Source organism: Sesamum indicum, linkage group LG10 (assembly GCF_026168435.1).
Source record: "Sesamum indicum cultivar Baizhima isolate 11 linkage group LG10, ASM2616843v1, whole genome shotgun sequence".
NCBI classification, from domain to species: Eukaryota; Viridiplantae; Streptophyta; class Magnoliopsida; order Lamiales; family Pedaliaceae; genus Sesamum; species Sesamum indicum.
In genome coordinates, this window is record NC_142666.1 from 18,419,521 (window position 1) to 18,433,002 (window position 13,482).

Sequence of the window (13,482 nt, forward strand, 5' to 3'; positions counted from 1 at the left end):
ATTTTTAGAAAAGTGTAAGTGAAATTTTAAAATTTATTTGAAAAAAATATAATTTTATATTTTTAGAGAGACATGGTGTGACTAACCATTGTAATAATAAACCCCTTTGAGTAATGTTATATCATTTTTCTTTTTAAGATCCAAACTAGTCCCCCAATTTCCTTAGGACCCAAACATGTGACCTATGTTTCATAGGAACAAATGCTTCTGCCTGCCATAGTAAGAGAGTCCATTTTATGAGTTCCAACAACGCCTTCTTACACAGAAACTAATAGAATTTATGAAAATAACGCCTGAAAAACAAACACATAAATATGTCAATATAAAGCCTGCAAGTGAAGAGGAGATGGAAGGATAGTAGAAAGAACCATAACTATATAATTTGATTCGACTGAGAAAGAATTGAAGCAGAATATAATCAGGTAAGAATAATTATTGAACATCCTGGGACAGAGGCAACTACGATATTTCCCAATAACAAATTTTGACAGCATTGCAAGAATGAAGAATACCCTATAAATAGAACTTGTCAATGGCTAGTCAACAACTAAACTGAAGCAATAAGCATTACAGAATGTCTACAAAATGAACTCCTGAGATATGCTTCTTAGATCCCAAGATGATGTGGAATTCGCTAACCGAGAAGGTGAATTAATCAGCCCCGTCGTCGAGGGTCTACTCTGTATCTCTCAAGCTTTCACTTGTCAGCCACAGTTTCTTACGGATGATGAACACGACTTCATCTCCATCTTGGCCAGGTTCTGAAGACGAATCAGCAGTGGCGAATGCTTCCCAATGCAATGCAGATAAATACTTCTTGACAAAATCGACAACGTGTTGTTTATCACGGATGATAATGAAACCTGTAGGTCTGAGAATCCGGTCCATCTCAAGGAGTAGATCCTCGCCGCTGCAACCTTTCTTTTCAATATCGGAAAATACAGTCCAAGCATGGAGCAAATCGTAAGTTCTCGGGTATGTTGAGAAGGATTCACACCTGTAAATAAATCGGATTACAAGATCAAATTTCCAAATATAGAATCTTCAGTTATCATTTAAAGGGTAGTGGGAAGAAAAGGAAGATGAAAAAAAGGGTGAAGATGTGAACAAACTTGGGCTTTAGTAGCAAATAATCACGTACCAGTTGTGAACTGTGCCAATCAAGCCTCTATCAAAGACAATTTTAAGTGTTTTAGGACCGTCTTCAGGCACAACATTCATCACCCATACGTCCTTGTCTTTCAGAGCGGCAGCAAATGACCCCAAATGTGCCTTCATATCCATCAGGTTCCTCAGAGTATCAGGCTTGACCTTCGGGCTCAAGAGATTCCAATAGTTATCAACTCTCTGCCTCCAAAGTTCCTGCTCACAAACAGAATCCGCAGAGTTATCATCTACTTCTTTGTCCACTTGGATGCACAAGCATACGATAAGCAAGCAGAGGAGGGCAAAAAATGAAACAGAAAAGTTGTGTGACTGTATTTCGATGTACCGTGTCTTTCTCAAACATTTCGCTTGTGTAGCCCAAATCAGCAAGACGAGGAGGAGGAGAAGTTAATCGGGCAGGCCATGGTGCCAGTCCGCTGCCTCTTGTTTGGTGATCATCTGATGATGAGAAGTACAATATTAATTAAGGAAATGAATGGATTCCTTTTCCTTTTCAGGATTTAGAGAATAACATCAAGGGATAATTATATTTACATCTCCTAACCTATGGTCCATTTACAAACCACTCTTGCCGTTTGTATAATTACAAAAACCACCCTTCACAGCAAAAAACTAAGGGTAGTTTGTATAAAGATGTTGACATTTTTGGGGGGTGTATGTGTAATTTTCTAAAAAAACAGGGGTGGTTTGTGTAAATGTTGTTGACATTTCTGGTGGTGTATATGTAATTATCCAAAAAGCAGGGGTGGTTTGTGTAAACAGACCATAAATCAAGGGATGTAAATGTAATTATCCCTAACATTAATCTAAAGCCATTTTCAAGGGACGAAATGAAGGATAAAATTAATATACACATTGTCAATTTCTTCCTGTAACAGCTTAGAACACCCAGTTTGAAGTTGCAGAACATTATCTGAATCGGTTATTCGCAACTTATCAACCTAAAATCTTAAGAAGACATGAAAGCTAGAGTTACCTATCGGCAACAACAAACGGACAATTATAACCCATCTATTTATAGTTCCACATATTTTTATATAGTTAAAGATACCCAAGCAATAGCTTTTAATCAGCATTGGGATGATGCTCTTTTCTTTGTTTTCTTTCAAGAAATATATAATGTAATAAGATGCTTACGTTCAGAATAGGGTGAAATGCATGCCTCCATTAGTACACCCCAAACAGCATCAGGATCATCATCAGATCGACAGAGAGGCGGCTGAGTGCCAGGTTCTCTCTCCATATAACAGTCATTTGTTAAAGGCTTTTGCCAAATGACAGTTTGGTTTCTTTTAGCAGCAATTCTCCAGCACATGCGTTCCACAAGTGCACTCATCTCCTTCCATATTCTCAGATCCTCTTCATCCTGAGCATAAGCTTCAGGGGATGAGTATGCAAAATAGCCTCCAGGTCTCAGCACTCTATCCAACTCAAGCAAAAGGATCCCATCTCTCTGCAACCAATCAATTCTACAACGAGAACAATGAGCAAGTTCAAAAGACCGGCTTGGATAAGGAAGCCTCTTTGTCCCAAGAACACCTAGATATGCAGGAATTCCTCTCTCAAGGGCAAATTGGATCTGATTTTGGTGAACATCATTAGGTGCTAATGACATTGCAATGATATCAGATGAAAGGAGGTAACCGCCAAAACTTGCAACACCACAGCCGACATCGAACACCGTGCGCAATCTTCCCTCATTGTTCAAGTTATTGTTTGAAAAGTTCAGCATCTGCAAATGAAAAATGATCAGAACCAGAAGCAAGGTTCTCTTACGTGTCAGTTGTTATAGGTTAATCTATTCCAATTTAACAGCTTTAGGGACAAATTTTATATTCATCAAATGTCAGATGTAAACAATTTATGACAGAATTCAAAAGTTAAAGGGACAAATTATTAAAATAATCAGGTTTGCGTTGTTGACACTTCAAGAGACAGAAACATACATTTGCAATTGAAGCAATGTATTTATCTGCTCCATAATGAAAGTGGGTGCCTCCTCCAGGAAAACGAATCCTTTCACCTTTAACAACCATCCAGTTCTGGTCGGACTTCTCAGTTGCAAGGTGAGTGTGGGGAATGTTTACTTTCCAAACTTCATCTCTACTTTTTGGCCACTTGAGCGGAACCTGTAATTTCAAACAGTTAAAGAAAAAAGAAAAGAAGAAATAAATAAATAAAGGGACAGAAATAAGAACAAAATATTCACCAAATTCAACGAAATGCAGACATCAAAACCAATTGCATTCTGCTTTAGATACTCACCTTGTATCCTGGTGGAGGTGGAATTAAGCAATTGAATCGCTTTTCAGGTAATGGGCAGTGTCTTTCATAGTGCTCCATCAGAGACAGATCCAACTTCAATCTCGATTGATATATAAGATTTCTGTCCAGACAGGGGATCAACTCTGAATGACGATCATCACAGACCTTAGGGTGGAACGGAAATAATGATAATAAGTCATCAGCTAGAATCACAGGACAAACAACAGATAGTGCAAACTAGGTTCTTCTTATTCAAACAGTAACTTTTGTCACGGCCAACAAAGTAATTTGCATAAAATCTGCCAAGTTGTTGAAACACTTACGGGGAAGCTCTTTGGGGCAAAACCATCCTCCCCATCATCTAGCCCAAACTTGACTGATGATTCGTCTTGCTTGTGACCAAGATCAGAATCCTCATCTCCCCCTAAATATGATGTCCCCAGTTTTCTCAAAGAGCGGCTGCCATACTCTAGAGCAGACTCCCCAGAATTCTTAGAGCCAAAGTAGAGATACAGAAAGACAAGAAATACAGCCACAATACACACAGAAGTCAACAAGCGCTTCTTCTGCGCTGCATCTGATCTCCCCCTTGTCATTTATCTTAGCTTGGGTAATTCTTTAGAAACCTTCAGATCCTCCTTCGACCTGAGTGCTTGCACCTTGTCGGTCAAAAAGACGATCTCATACTGAGATTCTGGCGTCGGGCTTCAGGTAAGAAACTAGACTATGAAGCAACCTGTGACATAATTGCACAATGAAATAGGATAAATCTTGGTTAACAGTCTAATCTAGCAAGCACGAGGTATCAAGTAACCCCAAAAAAATAAGTGAAAAACTAATACAAGTTTGGATTCTAAAAGGTAACCAGCCCGAAATTCATGTAAAAGTATCGTACTTTTAAAATCATGATAAATGCTGAATTTATAGGATAAATAAAAAAGAAAAGCTCACAGAAAGGGAGATGTTATTTTCCAAATAAAAAGATGTAAATGGTTAACAAATGCCCATGCAACAAAGTTTAAAATACAGAAGTTAGCCAAAAAAGTGGATATGCATGGATAAAGAATCGGCCCAATATGTTATTTTCTCCACAATACTCTGCGACGGATTTAGTACAGTACGAGATCTGTCCATTCGGAATGTGAGACAAAAACAGAAAGTGTAAAACTAAAGAGCAGATATAGCTTGAAATCATAAAAAAGACTAGGCAACTGAGATGTTAAACAAGAAGAAGAAAGCAATTAGTTTTCAGAATTGGAAGTTGTATTGAATGCATAATCTAAAGAGTAGCACCAATTTCTACAGACACAAATTTAAATGACAAGACCACGAACTTTCTTGCGTAACAACAAAACCACAAATTCAAATGACAAAACCATGATCATCGAGCAACCAGATTTCCTTAGCCCCAGACAGAAATGGAGAACAGGTACATAGATTGATACTACTGCGATCTCCATGGACAACGTAAACACAACTAATTAGGTGCATTATTGTCTAATTTAACAGAATCAGCAATAGTCACTATCTAGGCCGGTGCTGTTCAGAAGAAGTTCACACCTGAAATCACTTACTCAAGACCAATTTTCTCCTTTCTACAAATATTAAATTTTCACCCCGCAGTTTCTTACACTACAGAACAATGCCACATCAAACACCCAAATTCCAAAAAGTGACACAATTCAATCTTCTTCCATAAATTGACTCAAAAGCACAGCTCCATCAAAGCAGATCTACAACACCATATCCTCAAGAAACTTCACATTCATCACACAATGCAGTAAACCAAGGACAAACCCAACACCCACATAACAGCATTGCAAGAACACAAATAAAGTCAGAAACCCACCAAAACCAACGGTACCTTCCAATACGCAAAAGCATCCAATCAGCAAATCAAGACAGCAAAAGACAATGAGATCAGGAGGGAAAAAAGTGCTTACAGAAGCGAAGTATGGATCTGGGCAGATCTGAATTAGATTGCCTGATATACTCACAGCTCAGGAAACAGAAACAGAAACAGAATCAAGATTTGTAGGGTGTTGGGAGTGAAGGATAGAGGAAGAGGTGGTTTTCCACACTAGAACTGAAAAAATTTGTAGCAAATCTCAGAAAAAGAAAGGGAATAAATGCGAGGGGTGGGGTGGGGTGGATAGGGGGGAATTAGATCTCAGCTCTGACGTTTATGTGAGATTTTACTGCGTCTCGGGTGTGTGATCTTTTCCTATTTTCGGAGAACAAAAGGGTGGAAACTCTGACAAGAACTGTTTGTTACCTTACGTTAGCGGTCTAGCTTTCGGTCTCAATTCATCCGTTTTCCGTTTTTTTTTAACAAATCTAAAAGAGAAATTGTTAGTCAGGAACCACGCTTTTCCGACCTTTTATTATCCATTAATATGGCAAATGTAAATTAAATTGATAATTTTTAATATTTTAACTAATAATAATTGTTTTTTCTTTAAGACAAATGTTTTTATTACATAAACTGTATAAATACAAAATTTCGTTTATTACTAATTTTGGACATACGAAATAGTCATGAAAAATTTAATTTTGCAGGGAAGCAGCCATACTTCGATATATGTGTAAAAATTATATTTATATTAATATAAAAAAAAATCAACTGCACTTACAAACAACTGTTAATAACTTCATTGCATTATTTTTTAAATGTAATAACTATATTACTAATTAGATAGTTTTAATAATTAATCATAATAATTATTATTATTTTTAATAAAAGCGACTCTACGTCGTTTTAACATTAATGCGCTGATTCTTTAGTTATGTTGATAATACTTTAAGATTGATTTTATTTTGAATTTTGAATTTTTTAAGAAATAATATTATTATTTTATTTATAAGATATTTTAAGATATAAAAGACTATTTATTATATTTAAAATGGTGTAATGAACAAAAATATAGTAAAACACATACCTGAAAATTAAATAAAAAAAGAATATATAAATAGGGGTGGGTCATGGAAGCTTTATAAATAGTATTTTGGACATTTCAGCAAAATGCTGTGCTGAGTTGGCATGATATGATTGAGCTCCATCTGGATCAGGAACAAACTTTTGGGCCCAGCTTTCACACTTGGCCCAAATGAAAAAATGGGCTATAATGTAAGTTCTTTACCCAATCCGACAACCATATTTAAAATTATCGGCCCAATAACTATTAACTGGGCCTAATACAGCCCAATGTTACTTTTATTTATTTATTTTTTTTAATGATGATGAAACTATTCAATAAATTCACTTTATATTTTAGTGTGTTATGATGATTAGTTCACTTAGGATGAGGTTGTTAATGGGTAAGATAAGACCCTGCTAAGATTATAAAAAGAAGAAAAGATCAATACCTAGGCTCATAGAAAAAAGTTAGACTCAGACTAGGGCCCAAATTCATTAAAATTATAAATTCATGAGCGTATGTACTCAATTTTGACCAAAAAAAGAATATTTCTATTTTTTCTTCCCCAATTCAATTGGATTCCATGATCAATGTATCTAAATTCAAGTGAATCAGTTTATAATACTTAAGACATCATAAAATTATTTATCTTGTGATTTTTTTAATCATGTACATCTTTAAATAAATAAATAATTAGTTATATAAATATATTTATTGATACGCCCACAAACTTTTCTCCTCAAGCCCAAAAAATAACTCCACTGAAGCAGCCCAATAGGTCAAGCCCTACTAACCTAGCAAGTGAGAAAAATAAGTTCTATTCAAGAAACTGAGTCAACATATAGTAGGGAGGACACAATTATACAAGTTGTTGACACCTTAAGACACATCATAGTAAAAACTCCAAGAGACCCAGTTGGAATCAACTTTTTAATCATCAAGTAACTAAATCTCGAGATACTCAGATACTTATAAATTGAGGCATTGTGCAGTCATTTTGGTAATACAAACTATCACACTCATACTCTCATTATCTCTTATTTTTTAAAACTATTTTCACCATACTTTTTGTATTCCATATGAATTACAACACTTTCACACTATTTTCAATCATTACTCTCATTTTGATTCAAGTTTATCTTCATTTCTTTAGTAAACCTGTTATTAACTTAAGCATAAGAATATAAATCTCTATTTTGCGTGTTAGTCCTCAATAATTTTAGAATTTTTGTAAAAGTCTTTCGACCATTGTGCGGCCTACTTATCTCCTCTTACTTTTCTTTAAAATAATAATAATAATTTCAAATATATATATTTATTCGGTCAAACAAAATAAAGCCATAATAAAATTTTCTCATCAAGTTTACAGATATTATCACTATGAAATAAATATTATCTCTGAGATGGGCCAAACTATGAACAATATTTCTCTTGATTTGTTTGAAAATTTTGGTGGTGTTTTGAAATGTTTTGAAACAGCATTTCATTAGTTTTTGGTGAAAATAAATCTATACTAATTATAGGTTTTACAACTAAAAAAATTATACACATACTTCATACATATATATAAATATATATAAAAGAGATATGGTTTGACAATAAATAGTAATTTTTGTATCCAACTAAATAACATCAAATATACTTATTTTATATTATCTTTATAAATAAATTCAAACATACACAATAATTCTAACACATATTTATTTATTTTTATTTTTTCCTCTATATTCACGAAATATACCATAATAAATTAAAAATGAAGCTAAACATAGTGTAAGTTTGGCAGAATGAGTAGTGAAAAATTGGTCGTAGCAGTGCAAATGAGATGAGGGACTGAGGGTGAGAGTAGACAAGACAGGGCAGTGGTGTATGGTCCACGTCGACTCAGACAACACGATGTGGCCCCGAGCAGATCTCTCCACGCGGCGTGATCTTGGAGTGGGTGTTCCTTGTAACCTGTCAAGAAAAGACAAGGGAAATGGAGAGGCGACAGTCAGATGAACGGCCACGTGCAACCGGGCCCCGCTAAAATGGCACTTTATGTCAATCCGACGGGTCAGACTCAAACTGAAGTTGTAGTAGCAGTAGTAGCCTTGCGCACTGATTTGTGATCGCAGAGGATTCTCGTACCCATTTCCTTTTAGACTATACCCATATTCCTTTTCTATTTTTTTTATATATATTTTTTAATATGGAAAAAAGATGGTGAAAATGACAGGCTCCTACGTCAATTCATCGAAATTTAATTGGGTTGGATATTATTTTAAAATATATATATTTATTATATAATTAATATATAATTTTAAAAATAATCCATCACATTATTATTATATCATAGTTATTATAAAATTAATTTAATTTGATCAAATTAAATAATATTTTTTCCCATGAATTAAATAAGTTGCAGCATAGTATCTAGTTATGGGGTATTTAATTCTCATCCCAACTTGAACGGTTTTAATTTCAACAAGTAAACATATATTCACTAATTTTTTTTTACTACAATATATATTTTTAATTGATATGAATTAAAAAAATTATCATTATTAGCCATGATTTAATAAAATTGATGTAAAAATTTGTTTTATTTATTATGATCAAATTATTTACCGTAGCTCTTAACCATAACAAAAATCATTCGTTATAACTTTTAGCCATGACAACCGTTTAAACCATTTTTCAATTTATTAATTAAGATCAACTTAAGCAATTAATATTCTCATAACCCCATGCACTATGCCATACCAAATCCCGAAATTGTGACCCTGGATTGGGGGCCACGTTTAGCCATCCAAGCTGTCCCTAATGTCGTCCCTACATGGGACAACACCTATAAATACGCTCCAAATACTGTGATATATATAGGGTAATTTATTTGGTTATGTATTAGACATGTGTATCGGGCCATTGGGGTAGGTCGTGGGTCCCAACTCGAATAGCATCGAAACCTATTAGAAAGACATGGATTCTCTGAGTAAACTTACAATTTTGAATTCCTTCGAGGACAAAATAGTTTTTTTGAAACAAAAAATCAGGGTTATATCCATCAAATTTCATTTTCTCTCTCTCTTACTTAATTAAATAAATATAATAAAAATTAAATGCACATGTACGTATTAAATATGCTCTAGTCTACTAGTACGAATTATAACTATATATGAAACCATCTCAACTAAAATAATGTGCCAAATTTTACTGGTAAGAAAAAAGGGATAGTTAAAATTAATTACTGTTATTTAGTCTATAGAAAAAGAAGGAAATTGTCCAAGACCGGCAGAGACTGATGGGATAAATGCAAATCACACGTAATAAAGTGTATTTGACCATTCTGAGTGCTAACCAAATCCATATTGATGGAGACATTAGATTCTGAAAACCAATTAGAGATATATAGAAATTATTAGTTAGATTATTCAATAACCTAATCAGATCTACACCTACCAAAGAAAATCAAATACAAACACTTTAATTAAATTAATTAATATTAAAAGCAATTATAATGATGAAAAAATTTAATTAGAGGTAATTCAAAAATCTATGTATTTGTTTTGCCAACGTCAGTATTTTTCTTTCAAAACCTAATTACGTCATGGGATTTGTGTAAATAGTAAATTTTTTAAGGGGTTGTAAGCATAATTTTGATTTTTTTTAAAAAAATATAATTTCATATTTTATAGAAATTTAAGTGTAATTAATCCTTAACTTTTTTATATGACATGGTTTGGAATTGGGTTAAGATTAATTGAAGTCAACAATAAAGAAAAAAGTGAAAATATGTTTGTTATTATCTACTTTGTAAAAAAAAAAAAATTACTATAAATTTAAAAAGTAAATATAAATTTTGGTAATTACAGAATATTAAATCTTTGTGAATGGGAGAACCGACAAATATTGTTCAACATATAATGTATCCTCATGATAACGAAATCAATATATATACATATGTTATTGATAGATACAGTAAGCCCACTGCCAATAATTAGTATATAAATTGAATGCACAATATATGGATCAACAAACAATTAATGTGATTAAATAAATTCAATTTTTTAGTCTTATTTCAAGAAACGGGACCCCACATTTATCAAACTTCTTCATCTTAATTTTTTTTATATGTATATATATAGCTACTTAAGTCAAAATATTATTTGTTGAGTACAACTATAAATATATAATAATGGGAAAATATATACTTTGTGGTCCGTAATCTACGTCCAGTACACTTTCAATTCTACTATTTGCGGAATTTTTAAAAAAATCCGATAATTCGTAAAAAGTCATATTTTTAATCCTCTTATCAATTTCTATTAGGAAAAGTACATACAATTTACATCGTTATTATCTTTTACTTGAAGGAGAAATAGTATTTTTGATTCCATAAGTTAGACCAATTCACTTTTGATTCCATTTGTTATGAAATTAGCACTTTTGGTCGCGTAACTTATAAAATTTAGTACTTTTGATCCTCATCTATTTTTTCGTCTACAATTTAAAGGCATAGACTTGAACACGTGACCGTTAAATATTTTTGATCGAAGAAAAAAATAATGAACTTTTAGCTTGCCGCCACTTTTGGGAAAAAAATAACTATTTTTCTTGTGGGGTGGGGGGGGGGGGTGGCCTTGAAGGAAATTAAGGAAAAAAAAAGAGATTTTTCTCTTTTCTCACAAAATTTGAATCCCGTCTATCCCATATATTTTTATAAATTAAAGCCAAATAAAAGTAATATAAAGAATCACATGTTTTACAAATGAATCAATTAGTAGACTAAAGCCTTAATTATAAGCAATTGTTGGAAAAAAAGGACGAAGTTTTTCTCTAGCAAAAAGTACTTAATGGCTACGTACTAGGCACGTTACCTACACCATTAAATAGTAGATGGAAAAGTAGATGATAACCAACAGTGTTAATTTTAATAAGTTATGAAACTAATTAAAATTGTCAATCCCGTAATGAATAGGACTAAATGTGAAACAATGCCAACTTATGGACCAAAATGCTATTTTTTCATGATTTAAACATGATTTTGTCCTTTAATTTCTTACTATATTGGTAGAAGGACTGAAGCGAGAATATTTTAAATTTATGAAATTATTTTAAAAACTTCTATTCATAAGCAATATGAGTAAAGTGTATATCACCTATTTAAATTATGGGACAAAAAATATAATTTTCTCAGTTATGTTGGTTCCGTCCATAGCCAATTTTCACAAATGACTAAATAATGAAAACAAGACATATATATAACATATAACTAAGTTTAAATTGTTAAAAAAAAAAGAAGTTAAAATTCAACACATCAATTACAAACCTCCACATATGTAGGTGATATAGATATATTTCCGTGAAGCCTAGCACGTAAAATTCTTTTAGATAAAAAGTTAACAATAATATAGATGAATAAAAAATTTTGTCCTCATTCTGATACCATATTCATTGATATAAGTATAATTAATCAATGCATTATATATATATATATATATAAAATTAAGACCCTCCAGGAAATCTCGTTACTATGTTTGTTTTCATTTTCAAGTTATCTTCGGGACAAGTCAAAATATACCTAATGTTTGCCATCATTCAAAAACATCTTATCTAGGTGTTTTAAACTGTTTTAGCATAAATACATACATATATATATATACACACACATATGTACATAAATATATATAAAAAAGGCATGATTTGACAATAAATAGTAATTTTTGTCTCCCAAATCACAACATTAAACATACAATAATTATTTTAAATTATCTCCAAAAATAAATCCAAACATACATACTATCTCGAACACACACTTATTTATCTTTGTTTTTATCTCTCTATCTCCACAAATCACAATAAAACACTTAGAAAACAAATCCAAACATTAGGCATCTGTTCCTTGGATTCCAGCAAAATGAAATGATCTTGAGAGATGGGGTTATATATATATATGTTCTTGGTTTCATGTATAGATGAAGACAGCCTTAAACGAATACCTAACTAAATTTTACTGTTGTAAGAGTTCATGTGAGTGTACTTGACTAATTTAATGCAATATCTCTTCTGCTTGGGGAACATGTGGATTGGATATGACACAATTGAGAAATGGGTGATGGATTTGCATACAATTAATGACCTCATAGACTTTTCAAACTTCCACATACAAATTCAGACCATATTATGAGAACCAACTTGATACACTATCTTATGGTTTTCATCAACCAGATAATTTTTTTAGTTCATTTTAATTAAATTCATATTATTAATTTCATCTTATAGTTCAAATAAATTATCAGAATCATAATATTCATCTCATTCTTCCAATAACTTATTATTTTCTTTAAATATACAGCCCGCGTACATATGTAAGGATTGAATTTCCTATATACAATTCTTTTTTCTAAATAAAATAGATGACGAGAAAATATAATAGGATTTTGAATAAAAAATTCAATTATATATTATTGCATCTATAATAAAAAAATAAAATTAAAGTAAATGACAAGAACATGGCTAAAACAATGCATGGTAGGAAGGTTCTAACAATCACTGAAATACATGTTCAAATTATTGGTGTGTCCTGATTTTCAAGAATTAGGAAAAGGGCACAAATCTAAAAGGAAAACCCTGAGAAAATGTCCCTCACCAGTGACAAAATTAGTGCTAGACAATGCTGACATGTAATCTTTCCAAAGTTGCTCATCCTTTCCCCTTTTATATATGGTATGATTTGCCAACCCCCATTATGAAAGAAAAAAAACCCCAATATGTTAGAAAAAAGACACAGGTACATGATATGCAAATCTATTGCTTGCTAGCTTGTCATAAATGGCTGTAATTTCTCTCATACATCTCAGTACCTGTCACAGCCATTACCATGTATAAAATGAGAAATTTTAATTCTTGATTAAATTTGAATTAATTATATGATAAGTGTAATATTTATGATGTGATTGTTTTACAGTTAAAGAGTGATCAATCACATAAAACTGTATTATATTTGTAATATAATTAATTAGATTTGGTAAAAACTGATTTGAATAAGAAATTCTCGTATAAAACTGCCTCAAAACAACAAACAACAAGAACAAACACTTAAAAAGAATTACTAGGTAGCATAGATATATGTAGTTAGCATCATCAAATA

General features: G+C 32.2%; 1 protein-coding gene across 3 annotated transcripts; it reads right to left on the bottom strand.

Moving 5' to 3' along the window:
* Positions 1–402: 402 nt before the first annotated feature.
* Positions 403–5,682, bottom strand: LOC105171773 (putative methyltransferase PMT3). Of its 3 annotated transcripts, none has more exons than XM_011092997.3 (8): positions 5,376–5,682; positions 3,756–4,168; positions 3,433–3,597; positions 3,114–3,296; positions 2,305–2,899; positions 1,493–1,605; positions 1,142–1,362; positions 403–997 (listed from the first exon to the last, which is right to left on the bottom strand). In XM_011092997.3, exons 2-8 carry the CDS (start codon positions 4,026–4,028, stop codon positions 676–678), a joined length of 1,872 nt encoding a protein of 623 aa, XP_011091299.1. In that variant the 5' UTR covers positions 4,029–4,168; positions 5,376–5,682; the 3' UTR covers positions 403–675. The 3 variants fall into 3 exon arrangements, with proteins under 3 accessions (XP_011091299.1, XP_011091301.1, XP_011091300.1); XM_011092999.3 differs by having other exon boundaries at positions 5,297–5,682; XM_011092998.3 differs by having other exon boundaries at positions 5,282–5,682.
* Between the last annotated feature and the right edge of the window lie 7,800 nt (positions 5,683–13,482).